The 26,322-nt window shown below is 44.1% G+C and overlaps 1 protein-coding gene across 4 annotated transcripts in view; it reads left to right on the forward strand.

Moving 5' to 3' along the window:
- The window catches only part of PTBP3 (polypyrimidine tract binding protein 3), a 467,207-nt gene that overhangs the window by 275,995 nt on the left and 164,890 nt on the right, over positions 1 to 26,322 (forward strand). For all 4 annotated transcript variants that reach the window (XM_069238700.1, XM_069238675.1, XM_069238683.1 and 1 more), the window contains one exon: positions 19,506 to 19,616. In XM_069238700.1, the coding sequence (XP_069094801.1) occupies positions 19,506 to 19,616 (111 nt within the window). The remainder of the gene's footprint in view (positions 1 to 19,505; positions 19,617 to 26,322) is intronic.

Raw genomic sequence — 26,322 nt, forward strand, 5'->3', positions numbered from 1 at the left:
CACATAAATCACTTAGAACTGTTAGCGGTATTTCTAGCGCTCAAAGCATTTCAACCCGTAATAAGCCACAAACACATTCTTGTCAAAACAGACAACATGACAACAATGTATTACCTAAACAAACAGGGAGGCACACACTCGACACAGTTGTGTCTCCTAACACAGAAAATATGGCATTGGGCGATTCACAACCACATTCGCCTAATAGCACAATTTATTCCAGGAATTCAGAACCAGTTAGCAGACAGTCTCTCTCGGGATCACCAACAGATCCACGAATGGGAGATTCACCCCAAAATACTAAACACTTACTTCCAAATGTGGGGAACACCACAAATAGATCTATTTGCAACAAAGGAAAACTCAAAATGCCAAAACTTCGCATCCAGGTACCCACAAGATCAGTCTCAGGGCAATGCGTTATGGATGAGCTGGTCAGGGATATTTGCTTACGCTTTTCCCCCCTCTCCCACTCCTTCCATATCTAGTAAACAAATTGAGTCAAAACAAACTCAAACTCATACTAATAGCACCGACATGGGCAAGACAACCTTGGTACACAACACTACTAGACCTCTCAGTAGTACCTCATGTCAGACTACCAAACAGACCAGATCTGTTAACACAACACAAACAACAGATCAGACATCCAAATCCAGCATCGCTGAATCTAGCAATTTGGCTCCTGAAATCCTAGAATTCGGACACTTAGACCTCACACAAGAATGTATGGAGGTCATAAGACAAGCTAGGAAACCTACCACTAGACACTGCTATGCAAATAAGTGGAAAAGATTTGTTTATTACTGTCATAATAATCAAATTCAACCCTTACACGCATCTGCCAAAGATATAGTAGGATACTTACTACAATTGCAAAAGTCAAAGCTAGCTTTCTCTTCAATAAAGATACATCTGACCGCAATTTCAGCCTACCTGCAAATTACGCACTCAACTTCATTATTTAGGATACCAGTCATAAAGGCATTTATGGAAGGTCTAAAGAGAATTATACCACCACGAACACCACCAGTTCCTTCATGGAACCTCAACATTGTCTTAACACGACTCATGGGTCCACCTTTTAAGCCCATGCACTCTTGTGAAATGCAATACTTAACATGGAAAGTTGCATTTTTGATTGCCATCACATCTCTAAGAAGAGTGAATGAAATTCAAGCATTTACCATACAAGAACCATTTATTCAAATACACAAGCATAAAGTAGTTCTACGGACAAATCCAAAATTTTTACCAAAAGTGATCTCACCGTTCCACTTGAATCAAACGGTAGAATTACCAGTGTTCTTCCCACAGCAAGATTCTGTAGCTGAAAGAGCACTGCATACATTAGACATCAAAAGAGCGCTAATGTACTACATTGACAGAACAAAACTAATTCGAAAAACAAAACAACTATTTATTGCTTTCCAAAAACCTCATACAGGGAATCCAATTTCTAAAGAAGGCATTGCTAGATGGATAGTTAAGTGTATTCAAAACTGCTATCTTAAAGCAGAGAGAGAGCTGCCTATTACACCAAAGGCACACTCAACCAGAAAAAAAGGGGCTACCATGACCTTTCTAGGAAATATTCCAATGAACGAAATATGTAAGGCAGCAACATGGTCTACGCCTCATACATTTACCAAACACTACTGTGTAGATGTGTTAACTGCACAACAGGCCACAGTAGGTCAAGCTGTACTACGAACATTATTTCAAACAACTTCAACTCCTACAGGCTGAACCACCGCTTTTGGGGAGATAACTGCTTTCTAGTCTATGCACAGCATGTGTATCTGCAGCTACACATGCCATCGAACGGAAAATGTCACTTACCCAGTGTACATCTGTTCGTGGCATTAGTCGCTGCAGATTCACATGCGCCCACCCGCCTCCCCGGGAGCCTGTAGCCGTTTAGAAGTTGATCTTGAACATTTGTAAATTTGTAAATATATTACTTTAAACTTCATTATGTACATACGTATTCACTCCATTGCATGGGCACTATTACTAGCATACACAACTCCTACCTCACCCTCTGCGGGGAAAACAATCTAAGATGGAGTCGACGCCCATGCGCAATGGAGTCGAAATGGGAGGAGTCCCTCGGTCTCGTGACTCGAAAAAAGACTTCTTCGAAGAAAAACAACTTGTAACACTCCGAGCCCAACACCGGATGGCGGGATGTGCACAGCATGTGAATCTGCAGCGACTAATGCCACGAACAGATGTACACTGGGTAAATGACATTTTCCATATATGTTCAATGGCATGTGTAGCTGCAGATACACATGCTGTGCATTATCCTGCCATCTAGTGTTGGGCTCGGAGTGTTACAAGTTGTTTTTCTTCGAAGAAGTCTTTTCGAGTCACGAGACCGAGGGACTCCTCCCTTTCGGCTCCATTGCGCATGGGCATCTACTCCATCTTAGATTGTTTTCTTTCCGCCATCGGGTTCGGACGTGTTCCTCTTTGCTCCGTATTTCGATTCGTGAAAGTTAGTTAGTTATCGGAAAATTCGATGGTATAGTTCGCGCTCGGTACCGGTTTAGTTGTTAGCACATCAACACCGAAAAAAGAAGCGCTCCGGCTGCCCTTCGGGGCTTCCACTCTCCAGCGGGGCCTGGTCGGCCCGACCGCGTCCATCTTCAAACCTCATGGACCGGACCCCCTTCCGCTTCTGCCCCAATTGCCACACAAAGTATCCTTATACAGACCAACACTTGGTCTGTAATCTGTGTTTGTCTCCGGAACACAGGGAGGATACTTGCGAGGCCTGTCGGGCATTTTGATCCAAGAAAACACTATGAGATCGAAGAGCTCGAAGACTCCAGATGGCGTCGACACCAGCCGAGCAGATCGACGTCGAGGAAGAGGAGAGATTCTCCATTCGGACTCGAACGAGTCTGAAACTGAGCAGCCGAAGACGCAGCAACAAACTGTGAGTAAACCAGCCCCGGCAAAGACTCACTCACAAATAATAAAGGCTAAGGGGATGCCACCGCCAACAGGCCATGGCTTAACCCGAAAACACGGTGACCAGACATCGGCACCGAAAAAGGCCTCCCAGCAGCCGAAGACATCCGACTCCGGTCGAGATACCGGCTCCGAACCATCTCGGCACCGAGAGTTCGACCCAAAAGTCAAGAAGGTTTCTTCGGAGCCGAAAAAGACTGTACAAAAAGCTTCGGTGCCGAAACATGCAGCCTCGGAGCCGAAACCAGTCTCCTATACAGAACAGCAAGGCCTTTCAAGTCAGTTGCAAGGGCATAGATTTGAACAAGAACTGGGCATGGGAGAGCAGACCATACCCAGAGAAGGCTGCACATACACAAGGACACAGGGAAAATCCAAACGCTTCCTCCAATAAAAATCAAGTGAAAGCTAGCATTCCAAGAAACGGAAATGCAGCCAAAAGCGAAAGTGGCTAAAGACAAAACACCACCAAGGTTCTCGCCACAGCAGTCTCCATTGCATTCGCCACACCTGTCCCCGGTAGCAACACCCCCAATGTCGCCGACACACACGGGGATGACACAAGATTACCAGGATGCATGGGACTTGTATGACGCACCGGTCTCAGACAATAGTCCTGATTGCTACCCGGCAAGGCCGTCACCACCTGAGGACAGCACTGCATATATGCAGGTGGTTTCAAGGGCAGCTACATTCCATAATGTGGCAATGCATGCAGAGCCCATAGAGGACGACTTTTTGTTTAACACCTTGGCATCCACTCACAGCTCATACCAAAGTTTGCCAATGCTGCCAGGCATGTTAAAACACGCCAAACAAGTGTTCCAGAACCCAGTAAAAGGCAGAGCCATCACACCTAGGGTGGAGAAGAAATATAAACCTCCCCCAACGGACCCTGTGTTTATCACACAACAATTAACTCCTGATTCGGTGGTAGTGGGAGCAGCCCGAAAGAGGGCAAACTCCCAATCCTCAGGAGACGCACCACCGCCCGACAAGTAAAGTCGGAAATTCGATGCAGCAGGCAAGAGGGTGGCAGCACAGGCAGCCAATCAATGGCGGATTGCCAATTCTCAGGCTCTACTGGCTCGATACGACAGGGCACATTGGGATGAAATGCAACATCTCATTCAGCACCTTCCCAAGGAGTATTACCAAACACGTGCCCAACAGGTTGTTGAGGAAGGACAAACTATTTTTAACAATCAAATAAGGTCGGCTATGGACTCAGCAGACACGGCGGCAAGGACCGTGAACACTGCAGTAACCATTCGTAGGCACGCATGGTTCCGGAGTTCCAGTTTTAAGCCAGAAATCCAGCAGGCTGTGCTGAATATGCTGTTCAACCAAGAACAATTGTTTGGGCCGGAGGTGGACACGGCAATAGAAAAACTCAAAAAGGACACGGCCAAAGCCATGGGCGCGCTCTACTCCCCACAGAGCAGAGGCACTTTTAGAAAGCCACACTTTAGGGGGGGTTTCGTTCCCAAACCACAGAGCCTTCCACCTCACAAGTCAGACCCACATATCAGGGCCAGTATCCGAGAGGAGGTTTTCGAGGAACATATAGGGGTGGACAATTCCCAAAGACGAGGGAAATTCCAGAGCCCAAAAACCCCGCAAACCAAACAGTGACTTCAATGTCACAAACCCCCACCACTCAACACCAGTGGGGGGGAGACTTACCGCATATTACCACAACTGGGAAAACATAACTACGGACGCATGGGTCCTAGCCATTATCCAACATGGTTATTGCATAGAATTGCCACCAGATGTGCCTCCAAGAGCACACAATATATCCAAACAACACTTAGACCTGTTACAACTAGAAGTCCAAGCATTGTTACAAAATGAAGCAATAGAACTAGTACCCAATCATCAAAAAGGAACAGGTGTCTACTCACTATATTTCCTAATTCCAAAGAAAGACAGAACGTTAAGACCTATCTTAGACCTCAGAACACTGAATCTATTCATCAAGTCAGACCACTTCCACATGGTAACACTTCAAGACGTGGTTCCCTTGCTAAAAAAGGAAGACTACATGTCAACATTGGATCTCAAGGATGTGTACTTCCACGTACCCATCCATCCTTCCCACAGAAAATACTTAAGGTTTGTGATACACGGCGTACACTATCAATTCAAAGTGTTACAGTTCGGGATAACAGCCCCAAGGGTATTCACAAAATGCCTTGCAGTAGTAGCCGCTCACATAAGGAGACAGCACATGCACGTATTCCCATACTTAGACGACTGGCTAATAAAAACCAGCACTCAACAACAGTGTCTTCACACGCAATACGTTATAGAAACTCTACACAGACTAGGGTTTTCTATAAATTACCAAAAATCACATCTGCAGCCATCCCAAATACAACAATACTTGGGAGCAACACTCAACACACAAAAAGCGATTGCTACGCCAAGTCCACAAAGAGTACAAGCGTTCCAAAATATAACATCAAACATACAGCCAAACCAACACTACCAGGTAAGGTTTGTAATGAAACTTCTAGGCATGATGTCTTCATGCATAGCCATTGTCCCAAACGCAAGATTACACATGCGGCCTTTACAACAGTGCCTAGCAAAACAATGGACACAGGCACAGGGTCAACTCCAAGATCTAGTGTTGATAGACCGCCAGACACACTTCTCGCTTCAATGGTGGAACCCTATAAATTTAAACCAAGGGCGGCCATTCCAGGACCCAGTGCCTCAAGATTGATCACAACAGATGCTTCCATGATGGGGTGGGGAGCACACCTCAACAAGCACAGCATACAGGGACAATGGGACAGTCAACAACAACTCCACAGAAATCATTTAGAACTGTTGGCAGTGTTTCTAGCATTAAAAGCATTTCAACCACTAATAGCCCACAAACACATTCTTGTCAAAACCAACAACAGGACAACAATGTATTATCTCAACAAACAAGGAGGGACACACTCGTCACAACTGTCTCTCTTGGCCCAAAAAGTTTGGCATTGGGCAATTCACAATCACATTCGCCTAATAGCACAATACATCCTAGGCATTCAGAACCAGTTGGCCGACAATCTCAGTCGAGATCACCAGCAAACACACGAATGGGAAATTCATCCCCAGATCCTACAGGATTACTTTCTACGCTGGGGAACACCAAAAATAGACCTATTCGCAACAAAAGAAAACGCAAAATGCCAAAACTTCGCGTCCAGGTACCCACACCCTCAATCCAAGGGCAATGCGTTATGGATCAGTTGGTCAGGGATATTTGCTTACGCTTTTCCCCCTCTCCCACTCATTCCTTATCTGGTAAACAAACTAAGTAAAAACAAACTCAAACTAATTCTCATAGCACCAACCTGGGCTCGCCAACCGTGGTACACAACACTGTTGGACCTATCTTTAGTACCTCACATCAAATTACCAAACAGACCAGATCTGTTAACTCAACACAAACAGATCAGACACCCGAATCCAGCATCGCTCAATCTATCAATTTGGCTCCTGAAGTCTTAGAATTTGGGTACTTAGACCTAACACAGGAATGTATGGATGTCATTAAACAAGCTAGAAAACCTACGACAAGACATTGTTACGCAAACAAATGGAAAAGATTTGTTCATTATTGCCACAATAATCAAATTCAACCACTACATGCTTCCGCAAAGGACATTGTAAGCTACTTATTACACTTACAAAAGTCTAAGCTAGCATTCTCTTCAATTAAAATACATCTCACAGCAATATCTGCCTATCTGCAGATTACACATTCAACATCGCTTTTTAGAATCCCAGTCATAAAAGCATTTATGGAGGGATTAAAAAGAATCATACCCCCGAGAACACCACCAGTTCCCTCGTGGAACCTTAATATTGTATTAACACGACTCCTGGGACCACCATTTGAACCCATGCACTCTTGTGAAATGCAATACTTAACTTGGAAAGTAGCCTTTCTAATAGCTATCACATCACTTAGAAGAGTAAGTGAGATACAAGCATTTACTATACAAGAACCCTTTATACAAATACATAAACATAAAGTGGTTCTCCGTACAAATCCCAAATTCCTATCAAAGGTTATATCACCATTCCACCTAAACCAAACAGTGGAACTCCCAGTCTTCTTTCCACAACCAGACTCAGTAGCCGAAAGAGCCTTACATACATTAGACATAAAAAGAGCACTAATCTATTACATTGACAGAACAAAACAATTTCGTAAAACAAAACAATTGTTCTTCGCCTTCCAAAAACCTCAAGCAGGTAATCCTATATCCAAACAAGGCTTTGCCAGATGGATAGTAAAATGTATTCAAACTTGCTATATTAAAGCAAAAAGAGATTTACCTATTGCACCAAGAGCACATTCCACTAGGAAAAAAGGCGCCACAATAACTTTTCTGGGAAATATACCTATGACAGAAATTTGTAAGGCAGCCACCTGGTCTACGCCTCATACATTCACAAAGCATTACTGTGTAGATGTGCTAACACAACAAGCCACAGTAGGACAGGCTGTATTAAGAACATTATTTCAAACAACTTCAACTCCTACAGGCTAAGCCACCGCTTTTGGGGAGATTACTGCTTATTAGTCTATGCACAGCATGTGTATCTGCAGCTACACATGCCATCGAACGGAAAATGTCACTTACCCAGTGTACGTCTGTTCGTGGCATGGGACGCTGCAGATTCACATGCACCCTCCCACCTCCCCGGGAGGCTGTAGCCGTTAGAAGTTGGATAAAAACTGTAAATTTGTAAATAAATATTATTTTAATACACATTATGTACATACATACCTACTCCATTGCATGGGCACATTTAGTATATTCACAACTCCTACCTCACCCTCTGTGGGGAAAACAATCTAAGATGGAGTCGACGCCCATGCGCAGTGGAGCCGAAAGGGAGGAGTCCCTCAGTCTCGTGACTCGAAAAGACTTCTTCGAAGAAAAACAACTTGTAACACTCCGAGCCCAACACTAGATGGCAGGATAATGCACAGCATGTAAATCTGCAGCGTCCCATGCCACGAACAGATGTACACTGGGTAAGTGACATTTTCTTTATATATATATCTATATCTATATATATATATATATATATATATATATATATATATATATATATATATATATATATATATATACTTGTCATGAGAAAATAGTGATATTTTATTGGCTGTCCCTTAAAAAAAAATAAAAAAAATAAACACACTCTTTCTCTTTCTTTCTCTTTCTTTCTTTCTTTTTTCTCTTTCTTTCTTTCTTTTTTTCTCTTTCTTTCTTTCTTTTTTTCTTTCTCTCTTTCTCCCGCTCTTTTTTTTTAATGCAACTTTGACTGAAGTGCACTGGGTTCCTGCTAACCAGGTTCCCAGTGTTCCTTCCCCAGATCAAGACACTGGTCACTTGATCCCCAATTGACCATGTCCTTTAGCACCTCTGTAAGTGGTCAGGAAGGAAGTGGTCATCTAGTGGTGTAGTGACCCCAAGGGTATGTAGCCCACCGGCTACCATCTTTCACTCCCCCTAACGCCCTCTAAATTTAGGAAATTCCCCAGTACCAGGACCTCAGATCTTCGCTGGCCACAAAAGGAGCGGACAAGAAGCCTGCTGAACCTGAGAACCGAAGAGCACGACTGAATTGGCGCCAACCTGCCTGCTGCACCCGACCCATGAGGACCAAACTGACCTGTTCTGCTGCTGCAGCCTCCAGAGAGAGCAGCCAATGCTTCGCACATCACCAGGAATAACTCCCTTGGAGTAGAGGAGCTGCTCCCCTGCATCTGCAGGCACCCAAGAAAGGCCTGAGAGGACCTGGACTGCCAGAAGCCCAACCCTGTACATCACCACTGCACCTGAGCCACAGAGCCTGTGTTGAAGTGGGCCAACAGTGTCAGCGTGGTCCACAGGCCCTCCAGAGACGAAGCCCACCCGGAGTTCACCCACTGTGGACTTCGAGACGGCATCTGCAGTCTGTTTCTGCAGACCCCCCTGCAACTGCGAGTGACAGAGACAGAAACCCAACGCCCCAGGACACTTCTGCACCCATCCACGCCGGACCGAGGAGAAGAGAACCAAGGGTTGCCCCACATCTCCCAGCCTCGTGAGTCCTGAGCCCACTTGTTGGTTTGGTTGGACTGTACCCCTGGTCGAAGCTTACACACTGTTTCTGCAGGCCCCTCTGCAACCGCGAGGAACTCCAGCACCAGACCCGACACCAGAAGACACCACTGCACCTGCTCACTTCAGCCCGAAGGGTAGTGGACCGATGGTGTCCCCATGTGCCTGAGGACCTCAAGGGTTGGGCTACCTCCTGCCCACCTCAAACCCCTGTCCCCCAACACCCCCCTGTTGCCCGGGGCTCATCTTCTAGTCTATCCCTGCAGCAACTTTGTAACTGGACTGATCCCCATAGACTTCAATATGACACCTGCCGCCATAACACACCCCTGCATCCGGATGCACCAGAGCGTCCCAAGGTGACCTGCAGTGCTTGTTCTTCCTCCATAGAATAACATTACTGCATCTGAAAAATGCAATGTCGACTTTAAAAACTCTAAAATATTTATATCTCGAAAAATACTCATATGATTCTGGTGATCTTGCTATCAAAGTTTATATACAAGTATGTGTTATTTTTATAAATTGGTGTCTGATTTCTTCATTGTGTGTCACTTACTGTACGCATATGTGCCTTACATGCTTAGCACTACCTTCTATTATGCGTACCTACTCAACCACACTACCCAAAAAGAGAGCATTTGGGATGTAATTTCTTCCTCAACCTCTGGGATTCCTTGGACTCTTTTCACAGTATGCCTCATTTTAGTCCTCTGCATAAAGAGCCAGCTTCCTACACCTACCAACTGCTGGTGGACTCACTGTCCAGTTCTAGCCAGTTTTCCTCCAAAATATGAGATTCTGACCTCTGGCGTGAGAGCCTTCACTCTCTGAAAGTCAGAAACAAAGCCTGCTCGGGCTGGCGTGTTGCCTACCCATCCCCACAGGATGGTCTGCATTCCGAGGTAGGAAGCTTCAAAGAAGCTCACTGCCTTTGGTATGTAGATCTGACCTGTCTCAGAATGAGATGCAGACTCCCCTGCCCCATGGCCCATTTGGCACCTGGACAGGTGAGAAAATTAGCTATGAAGTAGGCGTTTTGACTCCAGGCTGGACACACCCTTAGGGTGGCCAGCCTGAAATGCACACAGCTTTAGAAATTCTGCCATCTTGTATGTGGTGGAATTTCAGGATGGGGTAATGCCCACTTCCCAAAGGAAAAGGTCATATAAGGGGTGTAGTGACCGCAAGGGTAGGTAGCCCATTGGCTACTGCCCTTCACTCCCGTCAACACCACTAAATTGAGTATTTAGGGGACCCCCTGATACCAGATACTTAAATCTTCGCTGGATAAAAAGGAAAGAGTGGACAAGAAGTCTGCTAAACCCAGAAAACCAAGGACCACGCTTGACTTGACACCAACCCTGTCAGCCTGCATGCTGCACCCAACCCTCGAAGAGCAACTGACCTGTCCTTCCGCTGCAACCTCCAAGAACCCAGGAGAGCTGCCAGTGCTCGAAAATCACCCAGAACAACTCCCTTGAAACTGAAGTGCTGCTTCCCTGCATCTGTAGGTACCAAAGAAAGATGTGTGAAGAATGGGACTGCCAATAACCCAACGCCGGACATCTCCTCTGCACCCGAGCTACCTAGCCCGAGCTGAAGTGGACCAACGGTGTGAGTGTGGTCCCCAGACCCTCCAGAAAGGAAGCTCACATTGAGTACGCCTACTGTGGACTTCCTGATGGTGTCTACAACCTGTTTCTGCAGTACCCCCCCCCGAATCACTAGTAACTCCAGTACTGGACCCAATGCCGAAAGACACCACTGCACCCGAGCACCACAGCCCAAGGAGGAGTGGACCAACGGTGTACCCACTTACCAAGGACCAAGCCTCCCACTGGGTGCTCCCCCAGACTGACTTTCCAGTCCCAGGTTGCAGCAACTTTGTGACCAGACCGGTTCCCTTTTAAGTGAATGGGACACCCAGTGCTGTAACACACCTCTGCACCCGGACGCCCCAGAGCTCCCCGAGGTGAACTGTTGATGTGGCCTTAAACCTTGCCCCATAATCATCTTAAGTCCAGCATTACAATCCTGAAAGTCGTTCTGGAGTGGCCATATTCAGTGTCTGTTTCTTCCCCATAGGATAACATTAGTGCACTTGAGGCTGAAAAGTAATAGTACCTCTGCAATCGGACGCCCCAGTGCCTCCCGAAGTGATGTGTTTGTGCTGCTTTGGACCTTGCCCCTACTTACCTTAACTCCAGAAGATTGGTCCTGTAAGTTGCTGTTAAGTGCCAGTATGCAATATATGTATGCAATGTATGTTTTACCTTCCATAGGATAGCATTAGTCAACTTTGGAAAACTGTAAAGAATCATAATTTGAAAAGCACTCACTCTATTCCGATGATCTTTGTATCAAAATGTATATAAAAGTATATGTTCGGTGGCATGTGTAGCTGCAGATACACATGCTGTGCATAGTCCGCCGTCTGGTGTTGGGTCGGAGTGTTACAAGTTGTTTTTCTTCGAAGAAGTCTTTTCGAGTCACGAGACCGAGGGACTCCTCCTACTTTGGTTCCATTGCGCATGGGCGTCGACTCCATGTTAGATTGTTTTTTTTCCGCCATCGGGTTCGGACGTGTTCCTTTTCGCTCCGTGTTTCGGGTCGGAAAGTTAGTCAGAATCAACGGAAAATTCGTCGGTATTGTTTCGTTCGGTATCGGGTTAGATTGGAATCGACACCGAATCTTGAAGAGCTCCGGTAGCCCTTCGGGGTAATTTCGATCCCCCGTTGGGGCCTGGTCGGGCCGACCGCGTGCAACATCGAGACTGATGGAACGGACCCCGTTCCGATTCTGTCCTAAATGCCACAGTAAATATCCCTATACAGACCAACATTTGGTCTGTAACTTGTGCCTGTCACCCGAGCACAAAGAAGAAACGTGTGAGGCCTGTCGAGCGTTTCGGTCGAGAAAAACGCTCTGAGACCGAAGAGCCAGAAGGTTGCAGATGGCGTCCACGCCGACAGGACAACAACGGTTCAGGGAAAAGGGAGAGGAAAGAAACATTCTCCATCCACGAATCCGATTCCGAAGAATTCGACGTCGAAGAAACCGTGAGTAAGACGTTGAAACAAGCATCACACAGAAAAACAGACAAAGCCCAGGGGACGCCACTGCCGACAGGCCATGGCTCAACCCATAAAGTAGGTGACCGCCCATCGGCACCGAAAAAGGGCGAGCTGGTGCCGAGATCGTCCGACTCAGGTCGAGACACAGGCACGCAGCCATCTCGGGACCAAGATACTGCCGCAGGAAAGGGTCGACACCGAGACAGCGGCACCGAAGCTGCTCGGCACAGGGATAGCTGCACCGAAGATGGTCGACGCCAAGAAGGTACGACACCGAAAAAGAGGAAAATCTCTTCGGAGCCGAAAACAACAAAAGACACGGTTTCGGTGCCAAAACGCCCAGCAACCGAACCGAAAGCCAGTTCCTACTCAGAGGAACAATCACTGTCCTCCCAACTTCAAAAACACAGGTTTGAGGAGGAATTACAAACAACAGCTGTAGATCACACGCAAAAGCGGATCTTTATACAAAGTGGGACAGGGAAGATCAGCACCCTTCCCCCAATCAGAAGAAAAAGGAAACTAGATTTCCAACAACAACAAAAAACACCACAAGCAAAAGTGGTGAAGAAGGTAACTCCACCACCCTCTCCACCACCGGCAACTCCTATATCACCGGCACAGACTCCGTCACAATCACCAGCTCATACCACCATGAGCCAAGATGACCAGGACGCATGGGATCTCTATGACGCCCCAGTATCGAACAATAGCCCTGAGTCGTACCCCACTAAGCCCTCACCACCTGAGGACAGTACAGCGTATGCTCAGGTGGTAGCTAGGGCAGCAGAGTTTCATAACGTATCGCTACATTCAGAGCCTATCGAGGATGACTTCCTTTTTAACACCCTGTCCTCCACCCATAGCAATTATCAAAGCCTCCCTATGCTCCCTGGAATGCTAAGGCACGCTAAACAAATCTTTAAGGAGCCAGTTAAAAGCAGAGCAATAACCCCAAGGGTGGAGAAGAAATACAAGGCACCACCCACAGACCCTGCTTTTATTACATCACAACTGACACCAGATTCAGTTGTCGTAGGAGCAGCTCGTAAAAGAGCCAACTCGCACACATCAGGCGACGCACCACCTCCAGACAAGGAGAGCCGAAAGTTTGATGCAGCCGGGAAAAGGGTTGCAGTACAAGCTGCAAATCAGTGGCGCATCGCCAACTCGCAGGCACTCCTAGCGCGATATGACAGTGCCCATTGGGACGAGATGCAGCATCTCATCGAGCACCTCCCCAAAGAATTCCAAAAACGGGCAAAACAAGTGGTTGAAGAGGGACAAAACATATCCAACAACCAAATCAGTTCTTCTATGGATGCAGCAGATACAGCTGCAAGAACTATAAATACTGCTGTAACGATAAGGAGGCATGCATGGCTGCGCACATCCGGCTTCAAACCTGAGATACAACAGGCAGTGCTCAATATTCCGTTCAATGAACAACAATTGTTTGGACCAGAAGTGGACACTGCAATTGAAAAATTAAAGAAAGACACTGACACAGCTAAAGCCATGGGCGCACTCTATTCCCCGCAGGGCAGAGGCACATTTGGCACATTTTGCAAAACTACTTTCAGAGGAGGGTTTCGAGGTCAAGCCACACAAGCCAGCACCTCACAAACAACACCGTCTACCTACCAGGGACAGTATCAAAGGGGAGGCTTTCGGGGCCAATACAGAGGGGGCCAATTCCCAAGAAACCGGGGAAAATTTCAAGGGCCCAAAACCCCTCAAAACAAGCAGTGACTCACAAGTCACTCAACCCCTTCACACAACACCAGTGGGGGGAAGACTAAGCCAGTTCTGCAATTCTTGGGAGGAGATAACAACAGACACTTGGGTCTTAGCAATTATCCATCATGGTTATTGCATAGAATTTCTCCAACTCCCTCCAAACGTCCCACCGAAAAAACACAAGATGTCCAAACAGCATATAGACCTTCTAGGACTAGAAGTTCAAGCATTACTGCAAAAAGACGCAATAGAATTAGTACCAAAAACACAAAAGAACACAGGAGTTTACTCACTGTACTTTCTAATACCGAAAAAGGACAAAAGTCTGAGACCAATATTGGATCTCAGAACACTAAACACCTACATCAAATCAGACCACTTTCACATGGTCACGTTACAAGACGTAATACCACTACTGAAACAGCAAGACTACATGACAACGCTAGATCTAAAAGACGCGTATTTCCATATACCGATACATCCCTCGCACAGGAAATACCTAAGGTTCGTATTCGAAGGAATACATTACCAATTCAAAGTGTTGCCATTCGGAATAACGACAGCACCAAGAGTCTTTACAAAATGTCTAGCAGTAGTAGCTGCACATATCAGGAGGCAGCAAATACACGTGTTCCCGTACCTAGACGATTGGTTAATCAAAACCAACTCGCTAACAAAGTGTTTACACCACACAGATTATGTTATACAAACCCTTTTCAAACTGGGTTTCTCCATCAACTATGCAAAGTCACACCTTTTGCCGTGTCAAACACAGCAATACTTAGGAGCGACAATCAACACAACAAAAGGGATAGCCACTCCAAGTCCACAAAGGGTTCAAAAATTTCACAAGGTGATACAAGCTATGTATCCAACACAAAAGATACACGCAAAGATGGTCTTAAAACTCCTAGGCATGATGTCCTCATGCATAGCCATTGTCCCAAACGCAAGATTGCACATGCGGCCCTTACAACAGTGCCTAGCATCACAATGGTCACATGCACAGGGTCACCTTCTAGATCTGGTGTTGATAGACCGCCAAACATACATCTCGCTTCTATGGTGGAACAGTACAAATTTAAACAAAGGGTGGCCTTTCCAAGACCCAGTGCCACAATACGTGATAACAACAGATGCTTCCATGACAGGGTGGGGAGCACACCTCAATCAACACAGCATCCAAGGACAATGGGACGTACATCAAAGAAAGTTTCATATAAATCACCTAGAATTGTTAGCAGTATTTCTAGCGTTGAAAGCATTCCAACCAATGATAACCCACAAATACATTCTTGTCAAAACAGACAACATGACGACAATGTAATATTTAAACAAACAGGGGGGAACACACTTGACACAGTTGTGTCTCCTCACACAAAAAATATGGCATTGGGCAATTCACAACCACATTCGCCTAATAGCACAGTTTATTCCAGGGATCCAGAACCAGCTAGCAGACAATCTCTCTCGGGATCACCAACAGGTCCACGAATGGGAAATTCACCCCCAAATCCTGAACACTTACTTCCAAATTTGGGGAACACCTCAAATAGATCTATTTGCAACAAAAGAAAACACAAAATGCCAAAACTTCGCATCCAGGTACCCACACCGGCAATCTCAAGGCAATGCTCTATGGATGAATTGGTCCGGGATATTTGCGTACGCTTTCCCCCCTCTCCCTCTCCTTCCATATCTAGTAAACAGATTGAGTCAAAACAAACTCAAACTCATACTAATAGCGCCAACATGGGCAAGACAACCTTGGTATACCACACTACTAGACCGGTCAGTAGTACCTCATGTCAAACTACCCAACAGGCCAGATCTGTTAACACAACACAAACAACAGATCAGGCATCCAAACCCAGCATCGCTGAATCTAGCAATTTGGCTCCTGAAATCCTAGAATTTGGACACTTGAACCTCACACAAGAATGTATGGAGGTCATAAAACAAGCTAGAAGGCCATCCACTAGACACTGCTATGCAAGTAAATGGAAAAGATTTGTTTGTTACTGCCATAATAATCAAGTCCAACCATTACATGCATCTCCAAAAGATGTAGTAGGATATTTACTACATCTACAAAAATCAAATCTAGCTTTTAATTCCATAAAAATACATCTCGCAGCAATATCTGCTTACCTGCAGATTACTCATTCAACTTCCCTATTTAGAATACCGGTCATTAAAGCGTTTATGGAGGGCCTAAAGAGAATAATACCACCAAGGACACCACCTGTTCCTTCATGGAACCTCAACATGGTCTTGACAAGGCTCATGGGTCCACCTTTCGAACCCATGCATTCTTGTGAAATGCAATACTTAACGTGGAAAGTTGCATTTCTCATTGCCATTACATCTCTAAGAAGAGTAAGTGAAATTCAGGCATTTACTATACAAGAACCATTTATTCAAATACACAAAAATAAGGTAGTTCTAAGAACCAACCCAAATTTTTTACCAAAGTTCATCTCACCGTTCCACTTAAATCAAACAGTAGAATTGCCAGTGTTCTTTCCACAGCCAGACTCAATAGCTGAAAGAGCACTACATACATTAGACATCAAAAGAGCACTAATGTACTACATTGACAGAACAAAACTAATTAGGAAAACAAAACAACTATTTATTGCATTTCAAAAACCTCATACAGGAAATCCAATATCAAAACAAGGTATAGCTAGATGGATAGTTAGGTACATCCAAACCTGCTATCTTAAAGCAAAGAGACAGCTGCCTATTACACCAAAGGCACACTCAACCAGAAAGAAAGGTGCTACCATGGCCTTTCTAGGAAATATTCCAATGAACGAAATATGTAAGGCAGCAACATGGTCTACGCCTCATACATTTACCAAGCACTACTGTGTAGATGTGTTAACTGCACAACAAGCAACAGTAGGTCAAGCTGTACTAAGAACTTTATTTCAAACTACTTCCACTCCTACAGGCTGAACCACCGCTTTTGGGGAGATAACTGCTTACTAGTCTATGCACAGCATGTGTGTCTGCAGCTACACATGCCACCGAACGGAAAATGTCACTTACCCAGTGTACATCTGTTCGTGGCATTAGTCGCTGCAGATTCACATGCGCCCACCCGCCTCCCCGGGAGCCTTTAGCCGTTTGGAAGCAATCTTCAACATTTGTACATTTGTAAATATATTACTTTAACCTTCATTTTGTACATACTTAGTCATTCCATTGCATGTGCACTATTACTAACATACACAACTCCTACCTCACCCTCTGCGGGGAAAACAATCTAACATGGAGTCGACGCCCATGTGCAATGGAACCAAAGTAGGAGGAGTCCCTCGGTCTCGTGACTCGAAAATACTTCTTCGAAGAAAAACAACTTGTAACACTCCGACCCAACACCAGACGGTGGACTATGCACAGCATGTGAATCTGCAGCGACTAATGCCACGAACAGATGTACACTGGGTAAGTGACATTTTCCATTTTGATTAATTTGTGTTGTTTCCTTACTGAGTGTGTCTCACTTACTTCCTATGTGTGTGCAATACATACTTAGTACTGTCACCCGGTATGCCTAACTGCTCGCCCACACTGCCACAAAATAAAGCATTTGGGGTCTTCTTTGTGCCTCTGTAATTCCTTTGGGGTTTGCTTGGACTCTTTACCTCTTTTTGGTCCGCTATATGAAGAGCCAGCTTCCTACAACTACCATCAGGGCCATTGGAAAGATGCAACAGGGGAAGTCCAAATTATACAACATTGTTGACTACTTAATGCGGATACAAGATGCAAATTATGCGTCCTAATGTGGAACATTCTTTGGCTCTCTGATCTTATTTTTTGTCATCTGTTCACATATTAACACTGTCTGGGCAAAGGTTTTACGTCATTAGTTCCACATTAGCACCCAGACATTGCAATAAACGACCTAAAAGTGAGCAGTCAATATTTGCGATGGGGGCTGTTCACTGCTTAGTAATGTGCATTGCTGCCCTTTTGATTTGTTTGCTCTACAGACATTTTTTTAATGTATGCAGCAGCCATAGCGCATGCTGCTATTCCATAATTATGCAAAAAATGCCACAAGCACAGAATTGCATAATTCCAGTGACCCTGGCTAACATTTTCTTCTAGATCTTATTGCCCACATTGAACAGTGTTAGACCTGTAGTATGTGCCTAATGTTTAATTTCTCCCAGGTTTGTCAACAGCCACGATATCTGAATCAAACATGGAGTACTTTGCAAATTCTTTATCTGCCACCACCTGAGAGACTTGATTCAGTGTTGGAGCTTACTCCTTGGCGAACGTCTTGAAGACTTCACCTGTGAATGCTTCAGGACTTAGACATTTGAATGACTTTGTATTTGTAATCGTATTAACACTTAATTTTTTGAGAATGGAAGTGTGTGGGTGGGTCTTGAATTTGGGCAAGGTCACCCCCGCAAAGCATGTTGTCATTTGTTTTCCCTCCTTCAGAATAGTCTTTCATAGACTTGTTTAATTGTGTCCCCGTTGCACCGGTCTTTAAATAATGGTGTCCCATCTTACCCTTTAACGTTTGTTGTTCTATTACTCTTCTAGTTTACTTTAAAGACCCTTTTTAGCAGGGTATGGGCTTTGCTTCCATGTTTGTACGTATTGCGATGCAGGAATAAGAGTTTTTTTTAGACCTGTTTAGCTCTCTCTCTCCTTGCTGCAGTGGCTAGTGTGATTAATTTTCCCCTAATGATGACCTTAAGGATCTCGTACATGGTTTCACGAGTGTCTTTGTTTTGTTTTATTTTAACGAATCCCATTCAAAGGTTGCTGATACCTATCTGTGCCCATCTATTATGGCAGTCTTTGATAGGTATTTATTAAAATTTAAAAAACTCGTTCAAATTTGGCTGCTGCATATGCACACTCATCCAGGGTGTTTGTATTTGAACGTCATTTTTAAAAATGTAACAAAATACATACATAGATGGCTGCTGTGATTATGCATGCATCAATAGCAGCCATCATTTATTGCATTTTGTTATGGTTTACTGATCCATTCCAAGTTGGGCCACCACGGATGGGCATCCATTTGTGATGGCTAACTAAGACAAAAAAAATAAATTAAAAAAAAAAGCGTTTGCAAAGCAAATAGGTATCATGAGCAAGAAATATTGTCTTTGCCAGTGCTTGTTATATATTGGATGCAGGGATTCTAAAAGTGAACGTCCGATCATTATTAATCTTTCTTTTGACCTTCTAACATTGTGAGGGACCAAGAGCCAGTCAACGAGGTGTTGCGGAGGAAGTCTCTGATGCATGGTGGCTTCATTCACTTCCTGAACCCATTTGTCTCACCAGTTCTCAGTGCATTACTTCCTTATCCGAGAAATTCAGTCGGGTACACCAGGGAAAGGTCTAGAAAGAGAAACATTACTTTTGGAGCTACGGTGTCAGGAGGAGGAATTATGAATATTGACTCTTGTTCTTTAGATTCCTCAATAAGAGTAGATCAATATTTTTCTGGTGGTTTAATGATAGATTCTAGGTGTCGAAAAAGTTAGATGCTCGAACCTAAATGAATTGTATCATTTGCATCCTTTTTTGCAGATATTTTCCAAGTTTGGGACTGTTTTGAAGATTATCACATTTACAAAGAACAATCAGTTCCAGGCCTTGCTCCAGTACGCTGATCCTGTGAATGCCCACCACGCTAAAATGGTATGAAGAAAATTTAAATATTTAGCTCCTTGCTGAGCCTCATGATAAATACAATGTATTTGCTGCACTGCTACTCTTTTTGTTGTTACTCAACGAATCGTTGTTTCTGTGAGATACATATAGACCATGTACAGCATAACAAGATAATTTAATATAATTGGGATGTTAATTAAGCACCATAAGCTTATTTTGATTTTGAAATAGTTCAGGCATTTTGACCGTTAAAGAACTTTTCTGTGTGTAGAATCCACAAAAAACAAAATTGTAAATAAAATTATGCCCTGCAACATTGCCATATTCCTTATAGATTGTTCACATTGTTCTCTGCGGATGTTCCCCTCTTGTGTAATGTCACACCAGTGTCAATGGAAGAGGCTCTGCAGTAATGCCTGTCTCCTATCGGACACAACAAAGCCTTCCATGTCCCCTGCTGAGTTTGGGCTCAGTAGTTGCTTGAGGGGTGGGCTGTGTGAATTAAAAATGTTCAGATATTAAAATCTGTACCAGGTACAGCTTCTCTCTGATTTGACCCCATGGCAATAAAAAAACGATGTCTTCTAAGTAATACATTCAAGTATATATGCTTGATGTGCGTTGCCTCTTTCTTGTCAAATTGTTTTCATGTTCACAGTTAATATATTGCAAGCTGTTTGCAGAATTCAACAAGGCTCCCTCATACCTACTACTTATAATTTTGGATATTTCATTTACCTATTTTATCTCGGTATCGTGAGTTAAGCTTCCTCAGAGAAGTAACTGGCTAACCTTTCAAGGGTATTTGTTTGAGACTATACAGATACACCACTTTAACAGTTCTATTCCAAGTCTGTTAAGGAGTTGCATAATAGAAAGGGGATCAGCCAGCTAGTAGTTACGAGAGCTGGAGAGTGATCACCACTTTGTTTTAATATGTATCTAAATTCCAGGAAAAATGGGTAGCACTTCTTGCTAACTCTTGTGTGCTAAGGAAAGGCAGCTGCTGATGGATAGCGATACTCTGGCCCAAACCATGCAGCCGGACCACAGCATTCTGGGAGGAAGACCTATTAGAGTGGGCAATTGCGGAAGACGTCTGGATGAAAAGGGTCTGACAGATGATAAATTAGCTGATGATTGCAATACTTGTCCACGATGCTACATACTTGGAGGAATAATGGAAAGATGAGGGACAAGGGGTATAGCAATGCTGCATCTGAGTGATTAGAGTAAACAAAATGTTGACAGTTGTGAATATGTCAGGATGGTCCAGGATTTTCAAATGTCTCTGTGAAAATGTTGTAATTACAATTGATTGTGAGAAATAAATAACTCACAAAAAAATTAAAGGCGTCTCCGTCGTACTTTAATCACTATCAATACCTGGACACTCTTGTGGAAAGCTATTTAAACTAAATTCAGAATTAGATGCTCTCAAGTTTCTGGAAGCTTTACGGCTTCAACATAGTGTATCTGCTAAACTAAAAATACATCGTTCCACTCCACCATTCTTTCTTGATAATTTCAGACAGCCATCCAACTTCTCAGCAAAGTCAAGCCCGCTTTTCAGATATCACAACCACTTTCCATCACTGCCGTTTGTGCCGTCGCTCAGTAGAGCCGTCCCTGATTGAGCTCGACTAGAATGAGTTTAGTTGTTATGATAAAAGTAAGTTGAGTCCTTGTTGCTGCAATAAAGTGATGATCGCCAAGTTCGCATCCCATCATTGGCCAACCCAGCCTTCCATCCTTCCTTAAGTCAAATAGCATATCTTGACTGGTTAGTATGAACACCTGTTATTTATAGTGCTTTGAAACTGCAGATGTTGTATAAAGCCCATAATAAAAAAAACAAGAAAACGCTGTTGTAAGTAAACTGGTAACTATATCGTGATATAGTGAACTTGAACTATACAAACGCCCCAAACTGATCTCTCAGCATACCAATTTTAACAACTAAAAGTAATTAATAGTTTCTCAGCCAGATTGTGCAGAAAAAATCCGTAATTATATCCTAAATCAGAGAAAGGTTCATTGTTTGCAGTTGCACACATGATGTTTAAAACTCTCCATCACATGCAAACTGAAATACTCCAAAAGTTGCCTGAATCAAAATTAGGAACTGCTTTCCAACCAGAACCCTTTACCCGTTCCAGAATGTTATACACAAGTTAGGCAGACACGTGGTGTTTAGGACGGGGACACAGCTGTGGAATTTTCCATCTAACACTTACAGCAAGTATGATGACTCGGCTGATGATGTGAAAGGTTTAGTATGCACTGAGACTCGAGTGTACACTTGCCTCGACTAGTGGGTGATACTTGTGCTCACGAGCACCTTGGGCCGTATTACATAAGGTGCCCCAGGGGCAAAGTTGGGAGTATGCACCCGCCGTCTCCATTCCGGAGGCAGATTGTATTACAGAAGGGGCCGCAGTTGCTTTTATGCCCCCTTCAGTAATTCAGATTACGCCAGCACATAATAGCGCCAACACAGGCCTAATGGGAAATTCCCTTGTTTGCATGTGGGCTTGGCAAATGAGGGTAGCACTTTGCCTCTGCACCGTTACTGAAGCGAAGAGGCTACTAGCTCACTTACTGTGTGCCACAGAGAGGTGATGCAGTCAGTGTGCCCTCAGAGAGTGCCCTCCGAAAAAGTAGGCAATGGGTCCCACGGACCTCCAGAAACACTGTCACGCAGACAGTTGCAGTCACTCACTGGACCCGCCTGCAGTGGGCATCACTGTGCCCCCATGCAAATTAGGTTGCATGCTGCCTGCACTGCGAATGCTGGAGCGGCTGCTTCAGAGAACCACTCTGCCTTTCACCAAAGCACTGCCCCAGGCCTTCGTGGCAGCACGTTATCTGTAAAAGAGAGCAGGGTCCCAGTTCGCTCCTCAGTGACCTAGTTAAAGGTAGTCCGCGGCACAGACTGGGACAGTTCATCTTTTCAAATTCAAAAAGCTTTGCTTCGCAACATATGCCTTGAAAGCACAACACAACAAAGTGGGTACATACATCACACAAATAAGCATAAAAAACAGTGCTTACTGTGTAAATATAAACGTGTTGGTGCCCAAAGCCCTCCTCCTAAACACGCGGCTGCTGCAATTAAAAATGCAAACACGGAATACTGAGGCAGCGTAATCCTGAACCCATCTCGGGCCGCTTCAATCTAATTACAGCCACTCACTGCCCCTTCAGCTCACTCTTGCAGCTTTCAGCATTCTCCCATGGTGACGTTTTTTCGTTTTTCTCTTACTCTATCTTTCCCATATGTGCCTTTTGGTCGCAGTAAATGCTTGAGGCAAAAAAATAAATGTCGGCCCTCAAAAATACGTGCCGGTGCGGCACAAATTAGGCACTGATAAAAATAAAACATTTAAAACAACATTAAAACTATAACCACTTTTATTGTCTGGTACCTATTTTGTAGAGCCTAGTCCAAAGCCAATAGAGATCAAACATATGACAGTCTACAGCGGCAAATTACAGGAACCACAGTAGGCTGACTAAATGGTCTTAATATTGGTCAAAAATAGCAAATAAATACATTTGGTGCAAGATGAGGCCATAAATGAAAAACAGCTCAAGAATACTGCAGCAGCTTTCTACACTAGGGGCCAGATGTAGCAAGGGTTTTTACCCATTCTGTGTCTATGGGAAAAAGTGTTCGTACATATGGCCCTTGGTTCCCATTTTGGCAGTCAAAGTAAAAACCAGGGCAAAAATCAATTCTTGGATATCCTTTCTTCCTTTTTTTTTTTTTCTTTACTTCAAAACATTAAAAAACATAAGTAATGCTGCAAATCCCGCCCATATAAAAACCTAGATTGGTATAAAACAGACTAACCAAGAAATCCCAATACAAGGTTTCCAAAGCAGCAATGGCAAAAATTGAAGTGCACAGTGGCGGTGGAAAATGGAAAACGAATGCATAAGTGCTTTCTGACAAATAAGGCATTGTCATCCATTCAACTCCCATTGTTTAATAGCCTTGATCCTAATAGTCCACATACATCCTAAAAATGTAGCATATAAGGGGCTAGGGTCTGTTCTCAGTATCCTCAGGGCAGATATGCGACTCCATGTGCCCGGCTTTCTAGCTGCCACTTTGATCCACCTTAAGTGAGGGTTGGCGTATGCACAACAAGTAAATAATATATGGGCGACAGATTCTTCTGCAGACTTGCATCCTGGGAATAAAGTGGATGCGTCAAGATTCAACCCCCATTTATCCGTAAAAGACTTCAAAGGAAGAGGATCATGTCTAAACTGAAAGTACAGTTTCCTGTCTCTGGGTGTAGTAATAAAATCCAAATATGGCTCCAGGATGCGAACAGTCTTGAAATTCAAGAACAAATTCACGAAAGACCTATCAGAGGAGGCTAATTCATTTTGTACAGTTCATGTCCAGTAGCATTTTTTCAGTTGGGCTTTTGAAGGTATAAGTTCCAGAGAGACAGTATTCAATGCTGCTTGCAGACCCAAAAAAGTAAGCTGCTTCTTGATGTTGCTGAACCAAGAAACTTTGAGAGTTGTCCATCCTGACCACCTCCCGAAATGTTTCATTATACATGGTTAGCTCTTGTGTAGTCATCAGCCTCCACCAATGAAGTAGGGGTTGGAGCCTACCCTTATCCCTAATGGATTTCCTGCCCATATCAAATTCCCAGGATAACAGTGGCGTACTGAGTGGCAAATGGGCAAGATTCCTTCAGAATGTATGCTCTGATCTAGTCAATTAAACAATGCTTGAAAAATCCAAAGCTCTGCCCCTTATAATGCTGACCCTATGGCCTTCATGTCATATATCTGAAGGGAAGCTGCCACTGGTTTGCCAGAGGAAGCTATATGCTCTTGCAACAATGCACCAACAATTGGCCTATGCATAATACCCATTTGTCGACATGGGACTGCAATGACATATTTCCTGCCAATTTGATACCTAGGTAACCACAGTTGTCAAATCTCTCAAGGGCCTCACCCCCAGAAGAAGCCTCCTCCATAGGACTTGTGTGGATTGATAACCATAAACTTTTAAAGTGTTAATCACTAGGCCCGTAATTTACAAAATTCTTCAAATCTATTAAGTAAAAGCTGGAGGCCTGCAGGTGTTTTTGCTACCAATAATCACCGCAAAGAGGGGCATAGATATTTTGATTACCAATGGATGGAGCATCTACCAGGGGTGTAGAGAGAACATTGACTACATTGTTTAAGAACAACAAATAATTGCTAAATACTAAATTGGCCTAGTGCCTAAAATATGATACTTCCCTTCAACTTCACTAACAGCGTCCATCAGTCCTTTTTCTCCCCGTTTACCCCCTCCCCTCCAACAAATCCCCTTCGCACCACAACAAGCTAGTCCAGGTTACCAGCCAGAAGTTTCATTCCACCATACTTTTGTCCCCAAGAACATCAACACTGTCAACTTCTTTACAGCTACTCCTCTGCCGCATTCTTTTCCCACTCTTATTACCTTAGGTCAGTTCCTTCTTTTGTTAGGTGCTATATTTCCCATACTCCAGCTCTAAGCCCTCCCTGCACCCCCGACCTTTTCACCACGTCATCGAGCCCAAGTCCTCTTCTTACTGTCCAATTGAAATGATTTATATATTGCGAACGTGTTGTTTTTCTTCTGGTTCGGAGAACTTGGAGAGACTTTATTGACGCACGCATCCTGGGAGGCACCGTTTGCAACATGTGTTCTTCTGCATCACACTGAATGCATTGCTCGCCACATTTAGTGGTTGTGGTCGATCCTGCTACATGTTTTTCTGAAATGTGAAAGTCTTTGGGAGTGGACATGGCAGTGTACGATTGCAGACCCCATCTGAAGACTGGCTACATATTCTGCTCCCTATTGTTAGATTGTGTTGTTTCCACAGACTACCACAGTGAAGAGTGTTATGTAGATCAAAGCATAAACACTGGAATGTGATACCCTTTTCGGGTGGCCTCACAGCTCTCACCTGCCAATTTATAAGTTGTCGGGTGCATAGATGTGGTTACCCTATACCGGAGAGCTATCCCACCTACATGTCCTCTGTGCACAAGCTTTATTTGAGGTTTTGGTGCACAAGTCCTAATCTCCTTTGTAGATTGGATTGGCAAACATGGGGCACTCCACCGTGGGCTGGAGTTGGAATCTTTTGGGTGTTACTTGCAAAGGCCATCTATTTCATATTTCTATGTTGCTTGTATTTGCTGCTTTTTGGTAACCTGGGGTTTCCGAATGACCCTACTTAAGTTGCATAAGTGATAATCACAATGTACTTAAACCCGTTCTCTCTTGTCTCGGCTTGACCGAGAAGATCTGCACCTCCTAGAGGTAGATGTCAGTGAATGAGTCACTGAATGAGTATGAGCCATTTACATCCCGTGTGAACGGGCGGTTGGTTTGTATAGAAATAAAAAATATAAATGCCATGTTTAGATGTATTTTAATATAGTGTTGACAGAGCATAGTTAAAGGCTGACGTTTTCACGTTTACTCCTGACTACATGAAGAAGGTAATTTGATGTACAAACAGGCCCATGTGCGAAGTCAGCTCACCACCGCTGTGCAGGTTCATTTCGGACCACATATCAATATAAAGATCAGCACTGTACAGTAATTGACAGTTACATTGTGTACTGTTTTCTGGATGTATGAGGCTGGTATTGTCCTCGCTGGATTTGACTTCGTGCTCATTGCTCCTATGGGCATTATTCACCATCGTAT

The sequence above is a fragment of the Pleurodeles waltl genome, chromosome 1_2 (assembly GCF_031143425.1).
Source record: "Pleurodeles waltl isolate 20211129_DDA chromosome 1_2, aPleWal1.hap1.20221129, whole genome shotgun sequence".
Taxonomy (NCBI): Eukaryota; Metazoa; Chordata; class Amphibia; order Caudata; family Salamandridae; genus Pleurodeles; species Pleurodeles waltl.